At 60.9% G+C, this 27,269-nt stretch overlaps 2 protein-coding genes and 1 long non-coding RNA gene across 10 annotated transcripts; 2 read left to right on the forward strand and 1 right to left on the reverse strand.

The window, feature by feature from the left end:
* Positions 1–1,576: 1,576 nt before the first annotated feature.
* CARHSP1 (calcium regulated heat stable protein 1) lies at positions 1,577–13,192 on the reverse strand. Of its 3 annotated transcripts, none has more exons than XM_072835749.1 (5): positions 13,124–13,192; positions 7,981–8,078; positions 6,096–6,260; positions 5,274–5,396; positions 1,577–3,365 (listed from the first exon to the last, which is right to left on the reverse strand). In XM_072835749.1, exons 3-5 carry the CDS (start codon positions 6,251–6,253, stop codon positions 3,203–3,205), a joined length of 444 nt encoding a protein of 147 aa, XP_072691850.1. In that variant the 5' UTR covers positions 6,254–6,260; positions 7,981–8,078; positions 13,124–13,192; the 3' UTR covers positions 1,577–3,202. The 3 variants fall into 3 exon arrangements, with proteins under 3 accessions (XP_072691850.1, XP_072691851.1, XP_072691849.1); XM_072835750.1 differs by lacking the exon at positions 13,124–13,192 and adding an exon at positions 9,778–9,796; XM_072835748.1 differs by lacking the exons at positions 7,981–8,078; positions 13,124–13,192 and adding an exon at positions 7,706–7,846.
* On the forward strand, positions 4,555–6,254 carry LOC140638423 (uncharacterized). The gene is made up of 2 exons (XR_012035465.1): positions 4,555–4,803; positions 5,237–6,254. It is a non-coding gene; the product is annotated as an uncharacterized lncRNA (long non-coding RNA).
* A 10,037-nt stretch (positions 13,193–23,229) lies between the features above and the next one.
* On the forward strand, positions 23,230–27,173 carry LITAFD (LITAF domain containing). Of its 6 annotated transcripts, none has more exons than XM_072835755.1 (4): positions 23,230–23,363; positions 25,217–25,429; positions 26,697–26,838; positions 27,034–27,173. In XM_072835755.1, exons 3-4 carry the CDS (start codon positions 26,717–26,719, stop codon positions 27,140–27,142), a joined length of 231 nt encoding a protein of 76 aa, XP_072691856.1. In that variant the 5' UTR covers positions 23,230–23,363; positions 25,217–25,429; positions 26,697–26,716; the 3' UTR covers positions 27,143–27,173. The 6 variants fall into 6 exon arrangements, with proteins under 6 accessions (XP_072691856.1, XP_072691858.1, XP_072691853.1 ...); XM_072835757.1 differs by lacking the exon at positions 25,217–25,429 and adding an exon at positions 25,456–25,542 and having other exon boundaries at positions 23,265–23,392; positions 26,707–26,838; XM_072835752.1 differs by lacking the exon at positions 25,217–25,429 and adding an exon at positions 25,456–25,542 and having other exon boundaries at positions 23,317–23,363.
* The last annotated feature ends 96 nt before the right edge of the window (positions 27,174–27,269 follow it).

The raw sequence follows: 27,269 nt of genomic DNA on the forward strand, positions 1-27,269 counted from the left end.
GAGTCTTACTCCCACTTGCCCTAAGCTTTGTAACTGGAGATGGCCCTGCCTGGGCTGCCCCACGCAGGTGCCCAAGGTAGCCTGGCTGGGCCCATCCCTCCCCGGGTTTCCATGGTGGCTGCCTGCAGACACTCAGCGGCCCACCCCCGGAGGGAGCCCCTCTCACCATCCCTGGGGCCGCCCTCCATGCTGCCAGAATTTCCTCAACCTGCCCCCACCTGCCCCCGTCCCTGCGTCCCGGCCTCGGCTTCCCCAGCCACCTGCCCGTTCCTCTCTCCTCGGGTCTAACCTAACCCCCACCCAGGGCCTCCCCTTAGCCAGGCTCTGCAGCCCCACACACACTGGTTCTGGGGGCGCAGATCCCGGCTCTGCAGCTGACCAGCTCGTGACTCTGAGGGACTCAGGACGGGTTCATCCCGGCCCATTGGCTCCTCTGCCCCCACCTCACAGGTAACCTGAGCGGGCTCCCTCCAGCCAGACTAGCACTAACAGCACCAACCCCCAGGACGGCTGGGGGGTAGAGGGGAAGCCAGTCCCTCAGCTTCTGCTCCCCTGCTCCCCTGGCACAGATGCCACGAGCAGTTTCAACACAGTAGCTAAGCATTGAGCAAGAGAGAAGCAGAGGTTGGCCCTGAGCGGCCCTGCCCCGCCCCAGGCTCCTGGAGGGAGAAGCCCCCAGGGAGTCCCTCCTGCGCTCCTGAGGGAGGGGAGAGGGAGGAAATGGGGTGACTCAGGATCTGCAGGACACTGCCAGGTGTCTCCTCCAGAGGACAGTGGGGCGGGTTTGGGTGAGGCAGAGGTAGCCTTGAATCACTTCCTCTCCCAGGGCTTTCTCCCCACCTCCCTCCCAGCTCCTTGACCTAGGCCCCATCAGGCCACTCGGGCGGGCAGCCAGGCCCCCAGGCTCCCTCCCGCAGCCGCCCCACCCTTCACTCTTCACTGGAGCTGGATTCCCACACCTGCAGGTCTGGGCACTGCCTTCAACAAATCCCCTCACCCTGAAGAAATGCCCACTTCACCTTCTCCCTAAACAGGTTCAAGGGCTTGGTTGTAATTTTTCCTAATACGCCTTGAAAATCAGCACTGCAGTGAAAATACTCACCTCTGCACCCCCAGAAATCATCTGTCCTCGGTTGGGAGACACTGGCTGGGGGGAACGTTCCCAGCCTGACCCAGAGCAGCCCTGCCCTGCACCTCCCCGCTGCGCTCCTGGACACCCAGACCTCCTGCTGCCAAACTGCCCTTCTCTGGCCTTCTCTGGCCCGCCCTGGCCGTCGCCCTCACGGCTCAGGCTCACACGTTCCAGTGCAGATGGGGCATCCGTCCACAACTGCCGGAGTAAGTAGACTTTGTCATCACCAAGCCCGACCCTACAGCTAAGCTGCCCAATGCCTGAGAATGATGATTAAGGGGAAAGGGATGATCCCACTCGCTTATTCACCACCCAAAAAAACCAGCCCGTGGAGCGGAATGACACAGAGGATGACTGTGCCTGTGTCCGCCCCCGTTCGGGGAGACGCCCTTACCTGCTGGCTTGAAGCCGCGGTCAGCCTCGACCTTCACAAACAACACAGCCTTGCACAAAACACACTTTATTGAGAAAAGGGTGGCTGGTGGGAGGAAAGATGTGCATGGAATCCTGGATGCCATTCCCAGCTCTGTCACCAACATCAGACGTCCTCCCAGAGCCTCGAGGAGCTTCTGTAAATGGAGACTCTCCTGTTGGAGCAGGGAGGGGTCTCGCAGAGCCCCGACTGTGTGCCAAGGCCAGGACCAGGCCACGGAGACCTCCAGGGGCCCAGAAGGGGGCAGGGGCACGAGAGGCCAGGAGGAAGCTGACCAACTGCTTGCTTCACTGCACAACACACTCAACCGTGTATCTTTTTAAAACTCACTAGTCAGCAAACTAGTTCTACCTTCTGACCCTTTCCAAGGGATGCCATTCCCAGACCGAAAGACCAGTCCACAGCCTGGGACACCTGATGAGGACCTTACCACCTCCCACCATCCCCTGGCCTGCCCCCGCGTGCAACATCCCCGTCTGCCCCGAAGCCAGCTTTAAAGCTGACAAGTGGATTCTGGACTACACATATTTCAAAAGATTATTACCCAGCTATTTCTATTTTTAAATCACAACTAACACCAAACCACCAAAAAGAAACTCCTAAGGATGTGATTTGGGAGAAATATCTACAAAGGTTTGAAATGTCGGCAGCGGAGTGCACACAGGGCTGGCTCTGGCTGAGAGCCTTAGTTATGGAAAAAGGAAAGAAAAAAAAAATCCCAAGGAAAGAAAAAAAAAAATCCCAAGCACTTCTTAACACCAGTTTTCAAGAAAAACCCATCACGGAAGGTGCATTTCTCCAACTTTTGAGAGGACCAGCCCTGCCCAGAAGCAAGCTGCTGACTCCCTTCTGGATGAATCTGGACAAAGGTCTGATTTTAAACAGAGACCCTCCCCCTTCTCCCACCCGCACCCACCACCTAAAGGCCAGGATATGAAATCCTCCCGAGTGATGACCACTCCTCCAGAGGGCAGAGGGAGACCAGCTTCTAGGAGAGGAAGCGGCTGAGCACGGCGTGGCCAGGGGGAGGGCTCCGGGCCGTGGAGAGAAACTTTTCCCCAGATGCCCAGTAGTGACGCTTCCACTTGCAAAGGCACCAAAGCACCCCTCCCCCGCCTCCCGCTCCCTGGCCCCAAGGAAGCAGTAGAGGAGCATCAGGAGAGCCTGGGGCAGGGCCAAGGAGAGGGACCAGGAGGGCGGACCCATGGGTAAGAAAGCCTCCCAGGAAATGGGCAAGGCCCCTGTCAGCCCCGGATGGACTGGACCCGGGGATTCTGAGTCTCCAGTCCAGGGGCTCAGAGGACTCTGTGGGCTGGGGAAGCGCCGCCTGACCCCACCCCCTGGGCTGGGGTGGGACCCTCCACTCAGCCACCAGCGGTCGCCCCTCCGTTTTCCATGCTTTTAATGCTTTTCAGATGGTGAGAGGCTGTCGTCATGGTCAGAGGCTGTGCTGGTGGCTGAGAGCACCCCCGGGCCTGCCCCCCACGCTCCTTCCTCCAGGAGATACTTGAAAGGGACCATGTTCCCCCTTTTGAAGCCCCATCTCAAACGGCAGGTCAGCATCTCCAGTTTGGTCCTGCCTCCTCCTCCCCCCAGTCACCCACAAGGCCAGGAGAAAGGGGCGCTTCCGGCATCCCCTAGGAGCTGACGACATGGCCGGACCAGGTCTCGTGCTTGGTGCCCGGGGCTAGATGGGTGATGACCACCTCGACGGCCTGCAGCTTCTCATTCTTGGGAGGGATGGAGCACATCTTATAGGTGACCTCGTCGCCTTCCACGGGGACGTACTCCCCTTCCACGCTGCAGGGGTGGGGAGACCGCACTCAGCACGCAGAAAGGCCCCGCATGCCACACCCAGGACCCCTGCCCCTGCGGGGCAGAGGGCCACCCTTCCAGGGGAACCCTGCCCCCTGCCCTGCCACCAGAGGGAGCCACCATATTTCAGTGGCGACGTCACCCCTGGATATCACCCCTGGCCGTCACCCCTGGCCTCCCCGACGTCATCCCTGGATGTCACCTCTGGACGTCACCCCTGGCCTCCCTGACACTGAGGCCGAGAGCAGGCTCAGCCTACGCAGGTGCTCACACTCTGTCAAATGTAGGCGCCGTGGGCCTGGGGACAGAGAGCCTATCCGGGCCAGAGAGGAAGACGAGGAGGCCATCACGTCACAGGTGAGAGCTGGCACGGCCAGTTTCCAAAGCACCTGCGGCACACCCACCCCAGTCCCAGGAGCCCCCAGAAACCCAGATGCGTGCACCTCTGCCCGCCCCCACCCCCCGATCCCCTGGATACTCAGCAAACCTGCAGGGAGGTCCCTCTGTGCTTACAGCTAGGTCCACAAAGGGTCCAGGGAGATTCCTGGACTTACTACAGGCACGAGCCACCATCTCGCCCAAGGCCATGTGGTGCCCATCAGGCTGCCCACCCCCCCGGGGCGCCTCCACGAGGAAACCTCCCTTAGCTCTTGGAACTGGTCTGTCTGGATGAAGAGTCACATAGCAAATGGTGCTCCCCTTTGGTCCCCAGGGAGCTCAGGGAACCACCTGCTGCCCACTTCTGGCAGTGGAACCAGACATCCCTGAATCTCCACCTCCGATTGGCTCCCCGCCCCCACGTTTTCCCTACTAACCCATTTTTGCGCAGTGTGCCGTGCACATTCTTGTAAACCACTACACATCCTTTCTGGAAAGACGCAAGTACATCCACACGTGCGCTCGTACACACAGCAAATGCACCGCGTTGGCACCTTCCTCGAGTGTGCACCATAGAAGGGCTGGTGCAGTGCCCGATGTGTAAGAACGCGGGGGGGCGGGGGGGCTCTGGAAGGGCTCATTCGCCCATCCCAACGTACACCTGTGACAGTCCCCTACCTGTCTGCAAAAATGTGGCTTGTACGTATCGCCTGGCCTGCTGCGTGGGGTAGGGCTCAGGCTGCCACGGACTGAAATGAAAGCTCGGGGGAGGTGGGGGGGGTGCGAGAGGCCAAAAAAGGGGGCAGGGGTAAGGGGGTGCCAGATTAGGCCCCACACATCTGAGGGCGGGACTGAGGCACAGGCTGCTGGCCGCATTCCAGCCCCAAGGCCTCCGATGTGTGGGCCCCACCCTGGGCCTCCCAAGGGTTTCCACACAGGAAGGAAGGGCGTCAGGGAGCCAGCGCCAGGGGACGGTCCAGCTCCACACTTCCTTCCTGGAGCACAGGGGTCGCACAGCCCCCGGCCTCAGCAAGCGGTCCCCCAGGTGAGCAGACCAGACCCAGGCCAAACGCAGCTCCCAGGGGCGCCCGCCCACCCCACCCACCTCAGACCCATCCCAGGGGTTCTCCACGCTCTCTCCAGCTTGCTCTCTCCCCCACCAGCACCTGTGCACCTACGCCTGCACGCACAGCCTCCCCCACCAGCACCTGTGCACCTACGCCTGCACGCACAGCCTCCCCCACCCAGCACCTGTGCACCTACACCTGCACGCACAGCCTCCCCCACCCAGCACCTGTGCACCTACGCCTGCACGCACAGCCTCCCCCACCCAGCACCTGTGCACCTACGCCTGCACGCACAGCCTCCCCCACCCAGCACCTGTGCACCTATGCCTGCATGCACAGCCTCCCACACACGCAGTCCCACACCCTCACATGCAGCGCCCACCAAATCCCGCCCTCCCCCTGCCTAGGCAGCACCTACCCCAAGCCACCCAAACCACCCCTGACTCACTCGGAAATGTGCAGGAAGATGTCGGGGCCGCCATCGGCCGGGGTAATGAAGCCGTGGCCCTTGGAGCGACAGAAGCATTTGCAGACTCCTTTGTAGACAGGACCTTGAGAAGCCCGCACCGTCCTGACAGAGATGGGCAGAGTGAGATGGGGGGACCACCACCAGCCCTCCAAAACAGCCACCCACTCTTCTGGGGCCCACCCAGCTCATCCCTGAACACTCCCCCAAAAAGCTGTGCCCCAGCCCATAGCCAAGGCCACAATGTACAGCCATGCAGGTTGTGCACTGCACAACTCTGGGAGCCATTCACGCAGACTCTAATACGAGTGATCCTGATGACCCTGGCAAATTTTCTCAGGCCTCAGTTTTTCCATCTGGACAGGGGGTTAGACCAAAAGCTCTCTGAGCATCCCTCAAAGGATTAGTCATTAACTAACTGCTCCTGGGGCCCGAGATCTGGATCCGCCAGGCACCGTGCACGTCCTCTGCAGCTCTACGGCCAACCTGCTACTGTCCCCATTTTGCAGGTCAGGAAGTTAAGGTCCCACAAAGGAAGAGGCTTGTGTATGGTTAAAACTCAACGATTTAAGATCCCCCTGGTTTCCTGTGTGTCACTACTGCGGCCTGGGGCAGGCTCAGGGGCCCGTGGCAGTGCCCCGCGGAGTTTACAGGGTGCCTTCCCAGTCTCACCATTGCTCCTTCCACCCAACCTGTTTCCCCGTGTGACAGATGGGACCACTGAGGCACAGCGGTGGCCAGACACAATGGCTCTGGGCAGCTGACCCATCTCAGGAAGGTCTCCCACGCTAGCTCGAGACTCACGCTGAGAAGGTCCTGGTCCGGCGGGTGGGCAATGGGCTCGGGACCACGTTGCCCCGAAGAGGGGACGGTGACCGATCTCGGGACTGCTGGGTGTCCAGTAGCCCGACTGAAGTCTGGTGGGTGGGGGGCTGTGGCGGCGGAGGCGGCTCAGATGACATGGCTAACCTAGGGGGAGACGGGGGACTCTCAGGGGCTAACGCCTTGCCAGGAGGGCCCCAGGGACACCCCCACCTGACACCCATTGCTCTGGGCTGGGGAGTGCAGGCGCCAGGCTGGCCTGGCCCCTGCAGCAACCGTGGACCCCCGTGCCACCGGCCTGCCGGGAAATGCCTGCCTGCCCGGTGACAGGGGCGCCATCCGTCCCCTCTACGTCCCCAGCGCGCAGCGCAGACCCTGGCCCACTCGGGGCTCTCGGTACCCGCGAAGCGGAAGGAGGGAGGCAGGGCAGGCTTGAGCGGCAGCCACCAAGTCACCCTCCAGCCACTCACCACCTGACCCGTGCAGGGCCGGGGGGGCGGGCAGAGGGAACGGCTCGCGGGGTCCCTCCAAGAAACCCCGGACCCAGCCGGGGAGCCACTGGCCCCAGGTCCATGCCTAGGGGCTGCCACGAGCCTGCACCAGGACAGCGAGCCTGAGGGACCCAAGGCGGCGGGCGCCACCGGCCGCTGGGGACTCCAGTTCCCTGGGTGACCCCCCGTGCATCAGGCGGGGGTGGGGGCACAGGGGGCTCCACAGCTGCTCCCTGCTCTGGCAGCCTCGCCAACAGCAGGACGTGGCCCCGCACTGAACACGTGACCACCAGGTAGCTGCTCCTGCTGGGCCTTGGCTCCAGCTCCCGGGAAAAGGCCCAGCGCAGGAGCCGGGGGGCCGGCGTAAGGCCCTGTCCTCTCAGGGACCAACTCCCCACCTGCAAAGTGGGGAGCTGAGTGCACGCCTCGGCCCATGCGGGGACCCCGGGGGTAGCCCTGGGCTCACCCTCGGCCCGTGCGGGGACCCCACCCCTGGGCTCACCCTCAGCCCTGCACAGGGACCCGGGGACAGCCCTGGGCTCACCCTCAGCCCCACGCAGGGACCCAGGGACAGCCCCGGGCTCACCCTCAGCCCCACGCGGGGACCCGGGGACAGCCCTGGGCTCACCCTCAGCCCCGCATGGGGACCCGGGGACAGCCCTGGGCTCACCCTGGGCCCACGCAGAGCGAGGGGCACCACAGGCAGCCCTGCCAGTTCTGGGCCGCCTGTGGGGTTTTCAAATTTAAAACAGGGGTTTGGGACCCCCAGGTGGCTCAGGGCATGACCCCAGGGTCCTGGAATCGAGTTCCGCATCAGGATCCCCGCAGGGAGCCTGCTTCTCCCTCTGCCTGTGTCTCTGCGTCCCATGAATACATAAAATCTTAAAAACCGACGCAGCTCTCTCAGACCCGGCCTTCCAGCTGCTCTTGGAAACCGCCTGAAGCTCTGACGACCCTGAGCCCCGTCTGCCACCCGGTTCCATCACCTGGAGCGACCCCCCACCCCTGCCCCGGGGCCCCCCACTCCCCCATCCGGCCCTGGGTCTGTCCCGCTAGGAAGGGAGGGGGCCGCGGGCCCTCCAACGCCAGGGACACAGCTACCTCCTGACCCTTCTCTCCGCTGCAGCCGTGGCCAGGGAGGACCAGGGAGCCCCCACCTCACAAAGAGCCCGGCCGCGGGTGGGGGCCAGGCCTCCAGCGTGACCCAGCAGCGCAGGTCATAGAGCCCCGGAATGTTCTGACGCTCGGGGTTCCGCGGGGGCCCCCACCGGTGCCGTCCACACCCCCCAGGCCGTCCTCAGCAGCCGGGCACGCCTGGCCTCACGCCACCCGGGACACCGAAACCACATAACACACGCTAAGCCCTCAGCCTGTACCTGGCACACGGGAACAGCAACTGTCCTCGTAAGGTCACTCCGCAACAGGTGGCTGGTGCCGAGGGCCCCGCTCACGGCACGAGACACACGGCACGAATCTGGAGCCAGGGAATAAACAGCCAAATAAGTAAATAAATACAATCGTCACGGGTCCCCCAAAGGGCCGGTAAGAAACAGGAGGTGGAGGGTGACAGACAGGAGAGGCTGGTCCAGTGGGGCGCACGCTGGGCCCCGAACGGTGAGAATCCACCGTTTCAAAACCAGGGAGGCTCTTCCAGGGAGGGGCGCAGCCCGTGCAAAGACCCTGGGGTCGGAAGGGCCCGGGTGTGGCTGCGGGCCAGCGAGGCGGCAGTGTGGCAGGGCCCAGGGACGGGACACCAGCATGGGCACCAACAGCATCGTGTGCGCCCACAGTCTCCATGCCCGTCTGGCCATCTGTCTGTCCCGTGCCCCTTACCATGCCCACCTTCCCCTGAATCAATGGAACAGGCCCAAACTGGGGGCCCCCTTCTCTCCAGCCCAGCATCCCTGAATCCCCAAGTGCGCCCAACCCTCACAGGTGCCAAAGGGAGCGCCTGGCCTCAGGGCTGGGCCACCTGAGGGCAGCCTAGGGTCCCTCCGAGTCCAGCCCTGGGGCTGGTGGACAGCGGGGTTCCCATTGGAACCAGGGGCGTCGGCTGGCAGCCACCGGGCACTCCGTGTCCGGCGGGGGAAGGTGACCGCCGCGCTCCCTGGGCACTGCCAGAAACTGGGGCGTGGAGGCCACCACCGGCTGGGGTGAGGGGACACGGGGAGGCCCTGGGACACCTCAGCCCATGTGAGGGGAGGGAAGGGCAGCTGGGGCAGCTGGGCAGGCCTGGCCGGGGGCCACCCCGCCCCCCGGGGGCCGCAGGGGACAGACGTGAATGGCCTCTGTGTGGGGGAGGCCGGGGCAGAGTCCAGCTGTAAGGAAAACAGCTGGGGGAGGGGGCAGCCTGTCACCGGGAGCCAACCCCCCGCAGCTGCTGCCTCCCTCCCCCACCTCCCCCGCCCCCTGCCCTGTGCAGACAGGGAGGGGCCTGCAGAGGGCCCCCCACCCCCCCATAGGGAGAGGCCTGCAGAGGGTCCCCCACCCCACCCACAGATGAGGAGGGGCCTACAGAGGGCCCCCACCCCCCCAGACTCCCACCCACCCCACAGACAGGGAGAGGGTTACAAAGGGCCCCCTACAGCCCCCAGATAGGGAGAGGGTTCCCCCACCCCCCAGACGAGGAGAGGGTTACAGAGGGCCCCCCATCCCACCCCACAGACGGGGAGAGGGTTACAGAGGGCCCCCTACCACCCCCAGATGGGGAGAGAGCCCCCTACCCCCCCAGATGGGGAGGGGCCTACAGAGGGCCCCCCATCCCACCCCTAAGAGACCAACCCCAACAACTCTCCCAGGTGGCCAGACTCGGAGGAGGCAAGGCCCACCCTCTGGGACACCACCCCCTCAGGGCACACCGGTGCCTGAAGCCCAGAGCCCACCTGGACCCAATGTCCCCAGTGTCCCAGTCGGCGCCCACCCCGCGTGGGCCTGTCACTGGCTGTGTGAGGCCAGGTGGGGCCATGTCTGTCCGGCAGGCACACGTCCCCCCCCACTTCCCCCCCTCCCCCCCCCCCGATCGGCCACCAGCTCGGCCACCCGAGGACTCTGTCCCGCGTGGGCCCCGCGCGCACAGGAAGCGGACCCGCAGTCAGCAAACCCCTGCCCTCAGGAGCTCAGGCCTGGGCCGGACACCCCCAAGCTCAGTGTCCTGGAGCCAGCACCTCACCCACCTCCGTTCGACCCCACTTCACTGATGGGAATACTGAGGCGCGAAGGGTCCAGTCACCTGGCTCCCCCAGCCGGCAGGGACCTGGGGAGGCTGCACGGAACTGGGGAAACAGTCCAGAGAAAAAGCAAGGGGGGGAGGGAGCGTGGGTGAGCAGCTGCATTTCCAAAGCAGGGGTCTGAGCAGGGGGTTGGGGGGGTCGGGGTGGGGGCAGGCTCCCTTCCCTCACTCAGCTCCCACCCCAGGTTGTACCCGGAGCCCAGGGCCAGGGCAGGGGGACCCAAGGTCTAGAGTGTGGGAGCCAGGAAACCACCCCCACCCCGCTGCCCTGGGGGAGGGGTGTGTCTGCAGGGCCTCCTGGGAGAGGGGGAGGTGGGGGCCTCAACCCAAAATAGCCTGTGAAATTTTCCACAGGCCACTGGTCCTCCCATCAGGGTCTCAGAGTCCAGCCAGGCACCAGGCTCTGGCCCTCCCAACCCCTCCTCTCAGCCGACCCACCTATCTGGGGACTCCGGATACCCCTGCGGGCCCCGTTAGCCCCCACCTCCTGCCCTGAGAACCCACCAACCATATCAAGGAGCAATCAGTCTCCAGCCAGGAGACTGGGAGTCTCCACCCCAGGGAGGGGAGCCTACCCCAGAGAGGGGAGCCTTGGCAGGGTTCTCACTCATTGACACTTTAGTGAGAAAAAGTTTGCCCTTTACTTCTCAAGGCTCCATTCTGGGTAGCTCTCACACCTCTCCTGGAGGGCAGGCAGATGGGGGGGTGGGGGAAGCTAGGGGAACAAGAAGTGGGGTTCAATCACGTTGGGTGCTTGGCAAGGCCAGTCCACTCCAAGCCTAGGCTGGAAACTGGGGATGTCTGGGCTTTGCGTGGGTTTCTGGCTGGGGAAAGCCTGGGCTGGGCATTGTGTGGGGGCACTTCCCAGCTGCAGGGCCAGGCCACTGTTGGTGGCACGTGGGGATGGCTCCCGAGGGGCCCACACAAGAGGGGACGGGGCGCCGGAGAGCCCCCCTCCCCCACGGTCAGGAAAGGGGACAACAGTGAGGCTGCGCTCCTCATTCACCCGATGTCCAGCGCCCACCACCCACCAACTTCCATGTCAGGCTCTACGCTGGGCATTCACTCTAGATTCATCCCCTAGATGGTTTACAGGTGTGGAAACTAAGGCACAGAGAGGGTCTCACACTTTAGTGTGCCCTTGAGTCTGTGCCGATGGTGGGAAGCCGCACATCTGATTCCGAAGGACAGGAATGGGATTGTGTGGCTCTAAGGCGCTGCCACCAGGGAGGGAGGGAGGGAGGGAGGCAGCTGCTGCTGGGCCCTGGTCCCCGTCCCTGATCCCCGTCCCTGGTCCCCGTCCCCGTCCCTGGTCCCCGTCCCTGATCCCCGGACACCCAGCGGCACCAGAGTGGGCTGGGTGCGACCTGCCCACGTCCACAGCCAGCGGGTGGCAGGGCCGGGGCTGAAACCCCGAGTGAGAGGGTGGAAGGGAAATGGGGGGGGGGACACAGGGGTGAGGCTCTGCATGAGTCACCAAGTTACCCCAGGGCACCCGGGATTCCTCCTTTGTAAACTGAGTCTGAGACTCGCTGCCTCCCTTCCCACCTTCCGCCCAGCTGGGCCCCAGCCTGGCACAAGGGAGGGCTGGCGACCGCGGCCACGGGACAGCGGGGTCCCAGGAAGCAAGAGGCCCCAGGAGGGGACCCGAGGCAGCCACCTCCCCCTCCATTGTTCAGGAGAGGACGGAGGGGAGGCTGGGGAAGGGCAGGGGAGGCCGGGGAGGGGCGCGGAGGGCGAGCGCCAGCCACCGCCCGGAGCAGCACAACAAGGGGGTGGTCAGATGAGGCCGAGCCCAGCCAGGAAGTGCCCCCCCAGCTCCCCCAGAGTGCCGGGCGGAGGCCGGAAACCTCTGGGCTCCCGCGTGGCCTCCGGACCCCCCCTTCTGCCCCCTGCACCCCGACCCCCCCACCCCCACCGGCTAGGACCAGCCCCACGGACAGAGAAGGTCCCCCAGCACCAGCCCCCGCCCTGCCCACCCGGAGCCAGCAGTCGGCCTGCACCCCATCACCCCCAGGTCACACACCCCTAAGCGCACCCCCGCCTCCATCCCCCCGGAGCTTGGGCGGCTTCAGGCCCGGGCTGGGCTCCCGCTCCCCCCATGACCCCGTGCCAGCGACCTCCGCGCTGCACGCCTGTTTCCTCATTTGTCACCCGGGACAGTAATGCAGCTCCCAGGCCCCCGGACGCCAGGCAGACGGCGCCGGCTACAAAGGGCCCGGCGACAATACCCCGGCCCCCGGGGGTGGAATTGTCCGGCATGGGGCGATCCAGGATAATCCCTGCCATTGCTGTCCTTGCTGATGGGACACAAACCAAAAGCCCTGACTTGGTCACTTTGCGGGACAAAGAAACACGGCTCCCCTCCCCGAAGGAACCCACCCTCCGTGGTGACCCGGGGCGAGGGGAGGCTGCGTGGGGTCTGAAAAGGGTCCCTTCTGGGGGTGGGGAGGGGTCATTCCTGGCAGAGGCACCTGCCGGTGCCAAGGCCCAGGGGCAGGAAGGAGGCTGCGGGCCGGGGAAGATAACAGAAAGCCCTGTGCACAAGTTTGGGGCTCAGGCAGCCAGCGGACGGTTTAAAGGCGGCGGTTGATCTGAACCGGTTGTTTTTACGCGTTGCCTCTGGCTTCGGAGCGGCGAGGGCTGGGGCGGGGCTGGGGGGACAGGGCTGGGGGCGCAGACACAGAAAGACCAAAAAAAGGCCAGTAAATCCACGACAGCCGCCAACGTTTCTCCCGGGACTGGGCGAGCCTGCTGCTTTTATTCTCTCTCGCCCCGTAGCGACTGGAGTTGCAGCACGAGTGTGCAAGTGGGGAAACTGAGGCTCCTATGCGGCAGGGAGGCACGTCCAGCGACGGGACCGGGGGCCCTGGCTGGGCTCGGCGGATCCCCGCGCCCCCCTCACCCCCCCACCCACCGCACCCCAGACACACATCCCCTCCGGCCCCAGAGAAGAAAAAGAAAAAAAAGAAGAAGAAAAACCAAACAGCCTTGCATTTCCGGCCTGCAGCCGGGGTCGCCGGCGGGGCGCGGGGCAGGTCTGCGGCTCCGCCCAGGCCCCCCGCGCGCGCCGCCCCCACGGCGCCCCCGCCCGCGCGCCGCCCCCACGGCGCCCCAGGTCCCGCGCGGGAGGGCACCGCGGCGGCCTAGAGCCCCGGCCCGGAGCCCCGCGCCTGCACCCGGGCCGGCCTCGGGGGCGGCGCACGGAGGCCGAGGCCCAGTCCCGGCGGCTCCCGCCGCCCCGGGGCGCGCACCCCGCCCCCCCGAGGGCGCCCCGAGAAGCTGCCTACCCGCGCCCCGCGCCCCGCGGCGACCCGCTCGCTCCGCCAGCTGCTCGGCTCCGACTGCGCGGGCGGAGGGGCCTGGGGGCGTGGCCGGGGCGTGGCCGGGGGCGTGGCCGGGCTCTGGGCCACGCCCCCGCGAGCTCCCGGCCAATGGGGCGGCGGGGCGGAGAGCCGGCGGGGGGCGGGGCGGGGCGGGGCGCGCGGGGGCAGCCCGACCCGAGCTTTGTGTCCGCGCGCGGGCCGCGGGGCTGGCGGGGGAGCGCGCACGGCCCCCCCCGCCCGCTGCAGCCGGAGTCCGGAGGCCCGGGGCACCGAGCACAGGGAACCTGGAGCAGGAACGGGAGCAGGTGGAGGGAGCGGCTTCCACCTGGGCGCCCGCCTTCAGCCCAGGGCGTGATCCCGGGGTCTCGGGATCGAGCCCCGCATGGAGTGGAGCCTGCTTCTCCCCCCTCTGCCTCTCTCTCCCTGTGTGTCTCTCAAGAATAAATAAATAAAATCGTAAAGGAGGAAAAAAAAAAAGAGGGAAAGCTATTGGTTTGTTCTGTTTTATTCTTAACGTGCACCCCCCTCCTAGAGTACTGGAGTCCCCTGTCTTATGCAGGCAAAGGACAAGACTCTCAGGTTCCAGGATAGGAAACTGAGGCACAGTGAGAGGTGACGGTCACCCCCCACCCGCCGCCACCTGGTCACACTGAGTCGCAGCACGGGGGTGGTGGGGGGAGCCCCTAAAAGGGAGCCCAGCCCTGGAAGGAGGCTCCGGTTGGTGGAAGGGGGGAGGAATCCCGACGCTGTCCTGGCACTAGGAGGGGAGGTGGCACTCGGGTGCCTGCCTCTCAGTCTCTCCCTCCCTTGCCCACAAAGAAGAGACCACTGGGGACGCCGCAAGAAGACAGCTGTCCCCCAGCCAGGAGGAGGGGCCTCCACCAGGACACGAATTGCTGGCACCTTCATCTGGAACTTTCCATACGCCAGAGCTGTGAGAGGTCGGTTTCTGTGGCATGTGCCACCCAGCGTCTGTGGTGTTCGGCCTTCCTCTTCCTTCGCCACAACTAGCCATAGGCTCGGAGAATTTCACACCCAAATTTGGTGCAGTTCTGGTCTTCAGTCATTTGCTGCCTGTGTTGTCCGCCCCCAGGCTCTGTTTGGGGTGCGGAGAGCATCCAGAAGCAAAAAGTGCTCACCCAGTACCCACCCAGGAGGAGTCACCTCCCGGTGAGACAGCAGGTGAGACAGCAGGCCAGGGGGGTGAATAAGGAGGGCCAGCTGGGGGGGCTGGATAAGCCTCTGTGGCTCAGCGAGTGCCCTGCCCTCGGCCCTGTCAGATAAGATAGGTCCCAGGGAGGTGTTCTCTCTCCCAAATTGTCACGGCGTGAGCCTCCTGCAGCCCGAGACATCAGGCCACCATCTGATGACACTGGCCCAGTGGCCAGACTTGAGCCAGCCGCCGATGAGGAGATCCGGCCTAACTTTTCTGATAAAGACCAATCACCTATCCAGCCACGTGACAAATATTTATCACACATGTGCCCTGTTCCAAGCCCTGGGCTACACAAAACTCATGTGGGTCCTGTCCCCACCCCCAGAGAGGCACAGTCTAATAGGGGAAGCAGATGTTAAACCAGTCATCACAATGTCAAATAAAATCCAGCAGTACCCACAGCAGGGACAGTCATCGGGCTGGAGAAGCCAGGAGAGGCTTCTCTGGAAAGTGCTGGCTGACCTGAGATCTTCTGGAAGATCAAGAACTAAACAAAGGAAAGGACATTCCTGAGGAAGGTTAGAGCAAGTGCAAAGGCCCTGAGGCAGAGTGCTGTAGGGCTGGACTCAGAGAGAGAGAGAGAGAGAGAGAGAGAAAAGGAGTGTGAGGTGAGGGGGCAGGAGCCGGAGTGGGCTAACTTGATGGGTCTTAATTAAGGAGCTTCATTTTGTAGAGGGATGGCAGCAGGTGGGGTCTAAAAGCAGAGGTGAGGGGCACCTGGTTGGCTCAGTGGTGGAGCATCTGCCTTCGGCTCAGGGCGTGATCCCCGGGTCCTGGGATCGAGTCCCACATCGGGCTCCTCACAGGGAGCCTGCTTCTCCCTCTGCCTGTGTCTCTGCCTCTCTATCTCTCATGAATAAATAAATAAATAAACTCTTAAAAAATCAATGAATGGATAAGTCAATAAATAAATAAAAGCAGGGGTGAAGGGAATCCCTGGGTGGCTCAGCGGTTCAGCTCCTGCCTTTGGCCCAGGGCATTATCCTAGAGTCCCAGGAGAGTCCCAGGATCGAGTCCCACGTCAGGCTCCCTGCATGGAGCCTGCTTCTCCCTCTGCCTGTGTCTCTGCCTCTCCCTCTCTCTCTCTCTCTCTCTCTCTCTCTCTCTCTCCCTCTTTATGTCTATCATGAATAAATAATAAATAAAATCTTAAAAAAAAAAAAAAGCAGAGGTGGAGACTCCCTCCACCCCAGAGTTTAACTCCACCCACCTGCCCCCCCCCCCTCCCCGTCCCTTCCCACCATGACTTGGGCCTCCACCGTCTCACCAGGAGCAGCCCCCTCCCATGGTTTGTGCTTCCCCCTAGTATCGGTGCCCATGTGTGTTTTCTGTGCAGCAGCCCAAGTGAGCCTTCAAAAGCAGAAATCCAACTGCTACTAAAGAAAAAATTGCTTATGACGTTTGTTAAACACGGTGAGACGCACTTTAGTCAGGACTGCGGTGAAGGGTGCAGGGGCCACTGCCATGGGGTTCTGCGGTAAGGGAGAGGGACGCAGCCCCGCTCCACGCACGTGGCCGGGACACGTTGGGGGGCGGATTTAGGACAAGCTGGAGATGGGGAGGTGGCTAGGAGGGCCCCCCCAGGGGCAGGGGGCGGAATGTGGCTGAGTGGCCCCGCAAGATCCTTGCAGAACCAGGCCTGGGCAATCAGGCCTTCCATGGGAGGTGGCAGGGGATGAGGAGCTTGGGCAGATCCCTGGGGCTGGGAATTCTGGCTAAACCAGCCTGACGGGATTCTTGCCAAAACTAGACTCCATGGAAAGGATCAGAAGCTCAAGTCCAGCCTAGTAGGGCAGAGGGTGCAGAGGGACGTAAGTGAGGTCTGGTTGGGGAGAGAATCTTGTCACCATGCCCCTCCCCTGCTCAAGACACTTCAGTCACTCCCTATTGCTCTTTATTTTTTTTTACGATTTTATTTATTTATTCATGAGAGACACAGAGAGAGGCAGAGACACAGGCAGAGGGAGAAGTGGGCTCCTGCGTGGAGCCTGACATGGAACTCGATCCTGGGACCCCGGATCACGCCCGGAGCTGAAGGCAGACGTCAATCGCTGAGCCACCCAGGCGCCCCCCTATTGCTCTTAAATGCAAGCCAGACTCTGCTGTGACACCTCAGATTGACTCCTCATAAGAAAATGCCAGCAAGGGCACCCGGGTGGCTCAGTTCTGAAGCGTCTGCCTTCGGCTCAGGTCATGATCTCAGGGTCCTGGGATCGAGCCCCACATCAGGCTCTCTGCTCAGCAAGGAGTCTGCTTCTCCCTTTGCCTCTGCTGCTCCCCCTGCTTGTGCTCTGTCACTGTCTCTCTCAATAAATAAATAAAATCCAGGGACGCCCAGGTGGCTCAGTGGTGGAGCATCTGCCTTTGGCTCAGGGCGTGATCCCAGGGTCCTGGAATCGAGTCCCGCATCGGGCTCCCTGCAGGGAGCCTGTTTCTCCCTCTGCCTGTGTCTCTGTATCTCTCTGTGTCTCTCATGAATGAATAAATAAAATTAGAAAAAAAAAAAAAAACACACCAATGCTCCAGAGAGGGCCCCAAGGAGGAGCCCAGGCCGGCCTCCAGCCTCCCTCGTGGGGCCCTGGGTCCCGGCGACAGACCAGATCTAAGCCGGCTCCCCCGCGGCCTTGAAGTGTGGCCTTGGGCTGCAGGACACAGGGTAGGACAGGAGTCCTCAGCCCCCAGGGCAGCCCCTGAAGGGCAGAGGGGAGGGGCTGCACAGCTCTGGCAGAAGAGGCATCACCGGCAGTGCAGGCTGGTGCTGCCCCCTGGTGGCTGTGGCCTCGGTGGGGGGCTGCTGAGGGCACCCCGTCAGCTCTCTCATTGCTTCCCCCTCAGGGCACCTCAGTGCACAGGCCGCAGCCTGGGTCTCAACCCTTGGGAGCGGGGACCGCCGTCCCCCCAGAATCCCCAGACAAGGGGGCTGTCCCCACCCCACGATGTATAGCCTCAGCTCTATACGAGGACCCTGTTTGCTGGGGCAGGGGATCCAGGGGATTTTAGGCCAGTGGAGTACGGGGGGGGGGGGGGGGGGGGGGGGGGGGGGGGGCGATGAGTGGAGCCTGCAGGGGGGCGATGAGTGGAGCCTGCAGCCCATTCCTTCCTTCCTTCCTTCCTTCCTTTACTGTCTCTCCGTCACTCATTCGCACGTCCAACCTATGTTAACTGAGCACCTTCTGCATGCCGGGTGCTGGGGGGTGCAGCAAGGTCAAACCTCAGACACCAGCACATACAGGGGTGTGGACAGGCTCTCGAGGACGTGCCCCCAATCCTGCCGTGGAACAGAGAAGAAGCGATGGTGAGCTGTCACCAAGTGGTGGTAAAAGGGCCCGGCCATGCAGGCAGGAACATGGAACTGGAAGTTTCAAGACTGTGGGTTGGGGGAGCCACAGGCATTGATTGCTAAGAGAGCGAGAGCAAGAGTGAGAGAAAGAGAGAGACAGAGACTGAGATCAGAGGGACAGCTGGGGGGGGTTGCTGGAGCCGGGCCCCCACCTGAGAGGTGGTGTCCATGAAGACAACACCTTCGTGGGAATTAAGCAAGGGCTTCCTCCAGACGCCCCTTTTTCCCCATCAGCTGAGAAGCAGTTGTAACAATGCACAGATCTGCCCCGCCCGCAATGTGCGAGGCACCTTCTAGGCCAGCCCCCCAACCGCCCTGTGCACAGACGCCCCCCACCCCCCGGCCCTTGGCCGGTGGCACCTCCACTTACCACACCTCGCAGCTGGCGTCCTGGGCCGCGCTGATGCCTCCGAGGAAGCTGGTCTCCCCAGGGAGGGAGCTGGGCGCCCAGGCACGTGGAACCTCCCCCCATTCCCAGCTGGAGCTCCTCCACCAGGGGGATGACTGCGACCAGCAGGTGGCACTGCGGGAGCCCGGGGACAGCCCGAGGACAGCCCGGGGACCTTATAGATGCGTATATATTAATAAAGCAGGTGCTACCCAAGCGTCTCTCTCTATCCCTCTCTAGGTTCCATAAGCTGGACTGTAGCGACGGTCCCAATTCTCCCTCCCTCCTGATGATGTCACGTAGCTTTTGGCATCCCCATCCCGGGAGGGTGACCTGGGCCCTGCTACCTTTCTAGAAATGGGGGTGATGCAAGCTCACCCACAGCCACTGGCTTTAAATGCCCACAGTTCCAGCAAGCAGCAGAAACCCAGTGGTCTGTATCTGCCCCAGTTCCAAAGTCCCGCACAAGGAAATCGGGTTGGCCTAAGCCAGGTCGGGCTTCCACCCGCTTCAACCAGCTGGGCCCTGGGGTGGCAGGAAGGGCTGTCGCTGCCCGTTCCTGGGGGCGGGCAGGGGGCTCAGAGACGTGAGCGCGTGGCTCAAGCATAATCCTGCCCATAAATACCACAGCGCGGTGCTGCGTCATGTAAATAAGTCTGCTCTGGGGGAGCCGGGGTGGCTCGGTCGGTGAGGCGTCTGCCTTCGGCTCAGGTCATGATCCAGGGTCCTGGGACCGAGTCCCTCATGCATCGGGCTCCCTGCTCAGCAGGGGCTCTGCTTCTCCCTCTCCCTCCGCCTCTGACCCTGCGCATGCTCTCTCTCTCAAATAAATAATAAATAAAATCATAAAAAATAAATAAGTCTACTCTGTATTGTTTTGTCACTGAATTTGTTGGCATGCATTCACTTGTTTTTGTTGGCTTTCCACCTTTAGAAATGTCTTTTTTTTTCCTTTTAATCTAATTACTTTTTGCTCTCCCCCCCCTTCCCAATTTTATTGTAACAAAAATGCGCAAGCGTACAGAAAAGTTGAAATGATTGTGAAGACCCCCATGCCCACCCATCACCTCGATCCTGGTAGACATTTTGCAAGCTTTTCTATTTTTTTCACAGATGTATCCATCTAATAATCCGTCAACCCTTCTTACCTTTCAATGAATTTATTTTTTTTTAAAGATTTTATTTATTCATGAGAGACACAGAGAGAGAGAGAGAGAGGCAGAGACACAGGCAGAGGGAGAAACAGGCTCCATGCAGGGAGCCTGATGTAGGACTCGATCCCAGGACCCCGGGATCATGCCTTGGGCCGAAGGCAGACACTCGACCACTGAGCCACCCAGGCATACCCTCCCTCATGCCTTTTCTGTTGATAAATCCACAGCCCGGTTGTCAAGCCTTGATCTGATGGCTTCTATAACTTTTGTCTTATCAAGAAGTCCATATAACAAGGATCGTACAGTACGCACTCAGATGCAAGGGGTCTTTCACACAGCATAATGCATTTGCGATTCATTTCTGTGGTTGCGTGAATGATGCCTTTTCATTGGTGAGTCGTAGTCGAGCACGCGAATATACACCACAGTGTGTGTATCTGTTCCCTTGTTTGTGGGCACCAGAGCGGTCTCCAGTTTGCGGCTTGTGGGAGGGGCAAAGCAAGAGAATCTTTTTTTTTTTTTTAAAGGATTTTATTTATTTATTCATGAGAGACACAGAGAGAGGCAGAGACACAGGCAGAGGGAGAAGCAGGCTCCATGTGGGGAGCCCAGTGGGGGACTGGGTCTCCGGAATGAGATCACGACCTGAGCTGAAGGCAGACACTCAACCACTGAGCCACTCAGGTGTCCCAAGAGAGAGAATCTTAAGCCCCGACACTGGGCTCGATCTCATGACCCTGGGATCATGACCTGAGCCAAGGTGCAGGCTTAACTGACTAAGCCATCGAGTTGCCCAGTTTGGGGCTATTTTAAATAAGGCTGCTCTGAGCATTGGTGTATATCTTTTATGTGTGTGGATTTGTCTCCCTTCTCCTGAGCTCACACCTACGCATGATATATCTGGGTCATCGGATAGGCTTAGGTTGTTTTTGCAAGAAACTTCCAGATTTCGTATGCTCCCACTGATGACAGACGATGAGAGTTTGGGGTGCTTGACATCCCTGTCACCACCTTCATGTCAGTCTTTGAACATTTTTAACAATCCAGGTGTGCAAGCTCCAAGAGTTTGGAAAAATGAATACACTTATGTAGTCATGATAGAATCTTTCCATCATTTTATTTTATTTAAGATTTTATTTATTTATTCATAAGAGACCCACAGAGAGAGGCAGAGACACAGGCAGGATAGAGTGGGACTCGATCCTGGGTCTACAGGGTCAACCCTGGGCTGAAGGCGGCGCTAAACCACTGAGTCACACGGGCTGTCCAGAGTTGGCTTGTGATCTCTCTCTCTCTCTCTCTTTACTCAAATAAATCAACATCTTTAGAAATAAAATTAAAAAAATAAGAATTTTACCAGTATGGCAGCCCTGGTGGCGCAGCGGTTTGACGCTGTCTGCAGCCTGGGGTGTGATCTTGGCCAACTGGGATCGGGTCCCACGTCGGGCTCCCTGCATGGAGCCTACTTCTCCCTCTGCCTGTGTCTCTGCCTCTCAATCTCTCTCTGTGTCTCTCATGAATAAATAAAATCTTTAAAAAAAAAAAAAAAGAATGTAACCAGTAGCACCTATGGTTTTTACATTTCCTAGGTGGCCTGTGATGCTGAACACCCTCTTGTGTGTGTGTGTGTGTGTGTGTGTGTGTGTGTATGTGCGTATCAGCCACAGCCACGTTCTCTTTTGTGAAGTGTCTGTTTGGGTCTTTTGTCCACTTGTAATATTGCATTTTTTAAATTGTTCAGTTGGGAGTTCTTTTATATTCTGGACGCCTGCGCCACAAGTATCGTCTTCCTGCGTGTGGCTAAGCTCTTTGTCTTCCCCCACCTCGTCTTTGGGAGAGCAGGTGCTTTGATGATCCCGTCTTTCAAGTTTTTCTTTTTATGGCCTGTGCTTTGTGTCCCGTGGAAAAAAATCTTGATATTCAGCCACGTTTGTTTGTTTTCCGTTACTTTCCGTTGTTCGGCGTTGCTTTTTTCTTCTGTGCGTGCTTCCTTTTAAATTAGTAAAAGCCGTGATATGGTTCCAAAGTCAAACCTATAAAGCGAGGCGTAGAGAGAACCTGCTTTCCGCCTCATCTCCCCCAACGTCAGCCTTTAGCTCTTAAAAAAAATCATTCCTTGATTTCGTCTTGATTATATATATCCCTCCCCATCTCCTTACACGCATATGCGCACACTTACACACTAACTATACATATATATGCGTGTGTGGTTATACAGGTATAGTTATACACAACTTCTTGGGTTTTTAGCAATATATTCTAGAGAAACTGCACCATAGTAATTCGTGAAATTTGTCCTCTTTTCAATCTTTTTCTCTTCTTTCCTTCTTTCCTTCCCTCCCTTCCTTTTTTTTTCTTTCTCTCTCTTTTTTTTTTTTTTTTTTTAAGATTTTATTTATTCACAAGAGACACAAAGAGGCAGAGACACAGGCAGGGGGAGAAGCAGGCTCCCTGCGGAGAGGAGCCCGATGCGAGACTCGATCCCGGGACCCAGGGATCACGCCCTGAGCCAAAGGGAGACGCTCAACCGCTGAGCCCCCCAGGGGCCCCCTTCCTTTATTTTGGATAGCTGCAGAGGAGCCATACACGGACACTCGGGTTCCTTCGAGACTTTTCTGTTGCATCAAACAGCCTCGTGTCAACGTCCTTTGGTACTTTTGCTGGTCTGTCGTTGGGATGGGTCCCTGGAGCAGTATCGCTAGATCCAAGGTTCCCACATCTCTAAGCGAGCTGCACATCCCCGGATCCCCCTTCTGGGTCCTATGAGGAGGCCCATCTCCCCCTCCAGACTCGCCGGTAAGTTTCGGTCTGGGCCAATCTGAGAGCCGAGCAGGGTTGTTTGGGACACTCCCCCCAATATATATATATTATATATATAGTATATATAATATATATATTTTTTCCCTATAGAATTCCAAGTAATTTAAGTATATATATATATATATATTTTAAGTATATACATATAATTTAAGTATATATATATTTAAGTATATATATATATATATATATATATTTTAAGATTTTATTTATGCATGAGAGACAGAGAAAGAGAGAGGCAGAGACACAGGCAGAGGGAGAAGCAGGGTCCATGCAGGGAGCCCGACGCGGGACTCGATCCTGGGTCTCCAGAATCAGGACCTGGGCCGAAGGCAGGTGCCAAACTGCTGAGCCACCCAGGGATCCCCTCCCCCCAATATTTTATGGCAACACGAGAAGTCGCAGAGTTTACTGTCTGAGCACACAGCCTTCACTTTGTGCCCTTGTTGGCACCAATCCTGGCCTTGTCCTTACTGGCCGTGACCCTCGCCAAAGCCCCGGGCACAGAGGCCGCCCCCTACCAGGGACAGTGTCTCTTGGGGCTACACCAGCCAATCACCGCCTCGCAGGCACCACGGTAGCATCGACCATTCGCTGTACCTGGCTCACGTCTCACAATCTCCCAACAATCCTCTAGCGCAGCAGCCGGGACCCCCACTTGACAGCTGAGGAGGCCGGGGGGTGCAGGGCTGGAGAGTTAGCACCTTGCCCAAACTCAGCTCAGCGGGCAAGAGGGGCCGTCAGACATGCGGAGAGACGTGCGTGAACCGGTGCACCTGCGTGTGCCGCACGGGCACATGCATACGGAGCGCGGGTCCCTTTCTCAGCCACAGGACGCGACCGGCCACACGGCTGGGTGTCCGCCTATGTCCCTGGAATCAGAAGCCCCGGCTATGGTCAGATTCCCTTATCCTGCAGGCCCCGAGTGGCACCCCGGCCCACCCCTGCCGTCGGGAACCGAGGGCTGGTTTCGGGGGGTCCGGGGAGGGCGGTGGGGCGGGGAGCAGAGCCACCTCCACAGGGTCTTCCGGCTCGACCTGCAGGGAGAGGAGACACAGAGCCCACCCCTCGCCCGGTGACGCCCCACATCACAATGGCTGTTTCACCCCAGCCAGGCCTGGGAAGAGGCGCCAGGGGGGCCCCCACTCTGGTGCGAGGGCAACCAGGCGGCGCCATGGGGTCCCCTCGGGACAAGCGCTCGGCTGCTCTGGGCTCGGAACCCGACGCCACCCGGATACCACTGCTGGAACAAAGGTCGCCCGGAGCACCCCGGTGGAACTATCCCCAGGGTGAGATGTCTCCCCATCCTGGGCACAAGGTGACCTGGGGGCCCCCGGGAAGCAGGAGAGGATGGGTCCCCTTGCCCGGTGGGGGCTGAATCCAGTCCTCCTGCTGTCACTTCGCATGGTCCTCTGCCAGCCTGGGGACCCTGTGACTCGAAGGAGACAAAATAGGGTTTCCAGCAGCCGGTGCCCTCTCTTAGGGTGTTAACAAGGAGTCAAAGAAGAAGACTAATGACTCCCTTGTTTTGGGTACAGGCTGCCCCTCGGGTCGCCTGCCCACCCCAGGGCCAGACACAACCTAGACTGGCTGGGGTGGGGGGGTGCGGGGGGCCTGGCCCTCCCGAGGAGATCTTGGCCAAGTCGCCCATTGGATCCAGCCATCTCTTTGGATCCAATTTCTTTTTTTATAAGATTCTATTTATTTATTCATGAGAGACACAGAGAAAGGCAGACACAGAGGCAGAGGGACAAGCAGGCTCCCTGCGGGGACCCCGATGTAGGACTTGATCCCAGGACCCCAGGATCACACCTAATCAACCGCTCAACCGCTGAGCCCCCCAGGTGCAGCTGGATCCATTTTCTGTCTGGAGAATGGTTTGAGAGGATTAGGAACTGGTTGGTGCAGGGCTGGCTGCTAACTCAGCCACAAGGCCAGGTGACAGGTTACTTCCTCCCTGGCCTTCACTTTGCTCACCTGTGAAATGGGTACAAAAGTCAGCCTCAGACGGGACTGCTGGGGACACAGGCCTGCTATGACATCTCCTGTCCCCAGGAGTCTAGGCCGTGTGGGAGAAAGTGGGGAGGGGCTTCCTGTCCCCCGGCTGCCCCCAGTGTGGGAAGAGGCACTGGGTGGTGGGGGTCTGCAGCAGCCCCTTCAAGCCACGAGGCCCCTCCCCCGGGAGAGGCAGGTCCCCATGCAGAGGGTCCGCGTGGTTCCCCGTAGAGACCCCGTGAGCCCCACCCATGGACCAGAGGGTCATGTCGATGACGGGGTTCCCACCCTTCCTGCCCCAGACTGCACCCTGGGTGTCCGGATCCCGGAATCCCCTGTCCAGACAGCTTTGCACCTGAGGGCTCAGCCCCGGGAGCTGCAGCCGGCGGGCTGTCGACACGGTTGCGAGAGGCCCCTGTGGGGGCAGGAGGGACCCACGGCCGGGAGGGATGTGGGCAGGCCTGGGCCCGGACGGCCCCTCCCGGGAGGCGCGTGGACCCCGCCGTCTTGGAGCCGTCCTGACCAGGGGCAGAGGCCTCACACGCAGGGCCGCCCCGCATGTCCTCAACTTCCATACCTGCTGGCTGACCTCGGCTGGCCTCGGGCAGGGGCTTAACCTCGCTGAGCCGGGTCTGCACCTGTGCACCACTGGAACCCTGCCGCCGCCTTCCTCACGGGGCTTTTGGCGAGTCCGTGCGGCGAGGTCGTGTCAAATGTGCAGCAGAGTTTGGCACGGAACAAGTGCTCCGTATTCTCTTTTTAAATTTTTATTTATTCATGAGACACACACACACACAGAGGCAGAGACACAGGCAGAGGGAGAAGCAGGCTCCCTGAGGGGAGCCCGACTCGGGACTCGATCCCAGGACCCCGGGATCACGCCCTGGGCCAAAGGCAGGTGCTAAACCACTGAGCCCCCCCAAGGATCCCTACATCTGGTTTTGTTTGTTTGTTTGTTTTTGTTTTTATGATAGTCACAGAGAGAGAGAGAGAGAGAAGCAGAGACACAGGCAGAGGGAGAAGCAGGCTCCATGCACCGGGAGCCCAATGTGGGATTCGATCCTGGGTCTCCAGGATCGCGCCCTGGGCCATAGGCAGGAGCCAAACCGCTGCGCCCCCCAGGGATCCCCCCGTATTTTTTTTTAAGAGAGATGATGGGCCCCGTGCGCTGGTTACATCCTCAACTTCTGGCAGCGCCTCCAGGGTCTTATATCCGAGTCCGTGAGGGCACATCTGGAGCCAGAAACGCCGGGTTCACACCTCAGCTCGGCGGCCACCGGCCCTCATTCTCCAGGCCTCGCCTTGCTGTAAAGTTGGGGTCACCGCGAGGCCGCCGCCTTGCCAGCGCCCCCGGGTCTGAGTGAGTCTCCTTCTTCTCTCCCCAAGGGCCTCCTCCTCCTCCTGGTCCTCGGCCTCCAGGTGCTCCGAGTCCTCCCCCGTTGTACATCCAAAGCCCCCAGGCCTTTCACCCCGGTGAGTGCCCCACCCCCTGGCTGACTCTGCCCCCGCAGCACCTCCCCTGAGAGCCCTTCTCTGCTGACCCCCCCAAGCTGCATGACCCCCACCGCCGGCCGTGCCTCCTCCTCCCCGACGTGAAATTGGCGGCACAGGGGCCTGGTCCCGGGTGGGCACTCAGGCAAGGCTTCTGGGGCAAAGTCCTGGTGAAACCCCCTTCCCTACCCTGCCAGGTGCTCCCGCAGCCCCCGCCCAGGGTGGGCGAGCCAGGGAGCCCGGAGCGGGCGCAGGTGCCCGGGCAGGGCCACCCATGCTAGGTGCACAGGTGCCCAGAGGCCCGTCGGGGTTCCAAACCCCGGCCCCCCTCACCGCTGACCCCTGGGAAGGCTGGCTAGCTTCCTTCCTTGCTTTTCTTTTTTTTTTTAAGATTTTATGTATTTATTGGTGAGAGACCCAGAGAGAGAGGCAGAGACACAGGCAGAGGGAGAAGCAGGCTCCATGCAGGGAGCCCGATGCGGGACTCGATCCTGGGACTCGAGATCACACCCTGAGCCAAAGGCAGACACTTAACCTACTGAGCCACCCACTTTTTTTTTTTTAAGGTTTTATTTATGTACTTACTTACCTACCTGAGCGGGACGGCTTTCTTAACCAGCTCAGCCCCCACCAGAGCCCCCCTTCTTTGCACACCCCACAACTGCAGAAACGGCCGCAATGTTTAAATAGCTAAATGCCCATTTTTTTTGGCCTCTCTGTATGACTGGGAGAGGGGGACACAAGGATGCCGACAGGTAGGATCTAGGTTTTGTTGCTTCCCCCACCACGCTTCACCGAGGTTGTTCGGAGCTTTCCACCAGGGGCGGGGACTCGAGAACACGCTGGCTGACGTCACGGACACCCTGGCAAGGGGGTGGATTGAGCACGCTACCCCTGGGGGGGCTCACTGAATCATAGGAGCCCCCGGGGGAACCCAGAGAGGCCCCCACATCCCCCAGGTGACCCCTGGCCGGGGAGACGAGGTGGAGGGAGGTCCGAGGGCCGGTGGCTGCAGGGGGCGGGGGGGGGGGGCGGCGACAGGGCAGCGTGAAGGGAGGTGGAGCCGAGTGGGCAGGAGGGCCCACCGAGCAGGGTGGGCAGGGGGCTGGGGTCTGAGCTGCCCCCCCCACCCCCAGGGCTCAGCAGCTTGCCTAGGATGGGGTCTGCTACCCCCATACAGTCCGTATGTCCCTACTGCGGGAACTACATCATCACAGTGACCAACCCGGTCCCGGGGACCCTCACCTGGCTGCTGTGTACAGGCTTCTTTGTGTTTGGGTGAGTGCACCACCCCCCCCCCCCGCCCACCTTTATCCCCGAAGGGGCCCTGAGCATCCCCGGGGACAGATGGCCTGCTGGGTTGGGGGAGGGCTGCCTGTGGGGCGGACGGGCAGGGCAGGCGCAAGGGCAGGCGGGGGGCCCAGGTGAGGACGTCGAGGCTGCACCCCCACCCCACTGCTCCTGAGGCTGCAGGTGCTTCCTGGGCTGCTGCCTCCTCCCCTTCTGTGTGGACAGCCTGATGGACGTGAAGCACACATGCCCCGTGTGCCAGCACGAGCTCTTCCGCTACCGTCGCCTGTGAATGTCCGTGAAATAAATGTCCATTAAATGCCGCTTGTCTGCCCACGTCTATCCTGCTGGGTGCCTGCTGGTGCAGGGAGGGCCGGGCGAGGGCTGGCCAGGCGCCTGGCACACAGCGGGTGCTCAGG

This window comes from Canis lupus, chromosome 8 (assembly GCF_048164855.1).
Source record: "Canis lupus baileyi chromosome 8, mCanLup2.hap1, whole genome shotgun sequence".
Classification (NCBI taxonomy): Eukaryota; Metazoa; Chordata; class Mammalia; order Carnivora; family Canidae; genus Canis; species Canis lupus.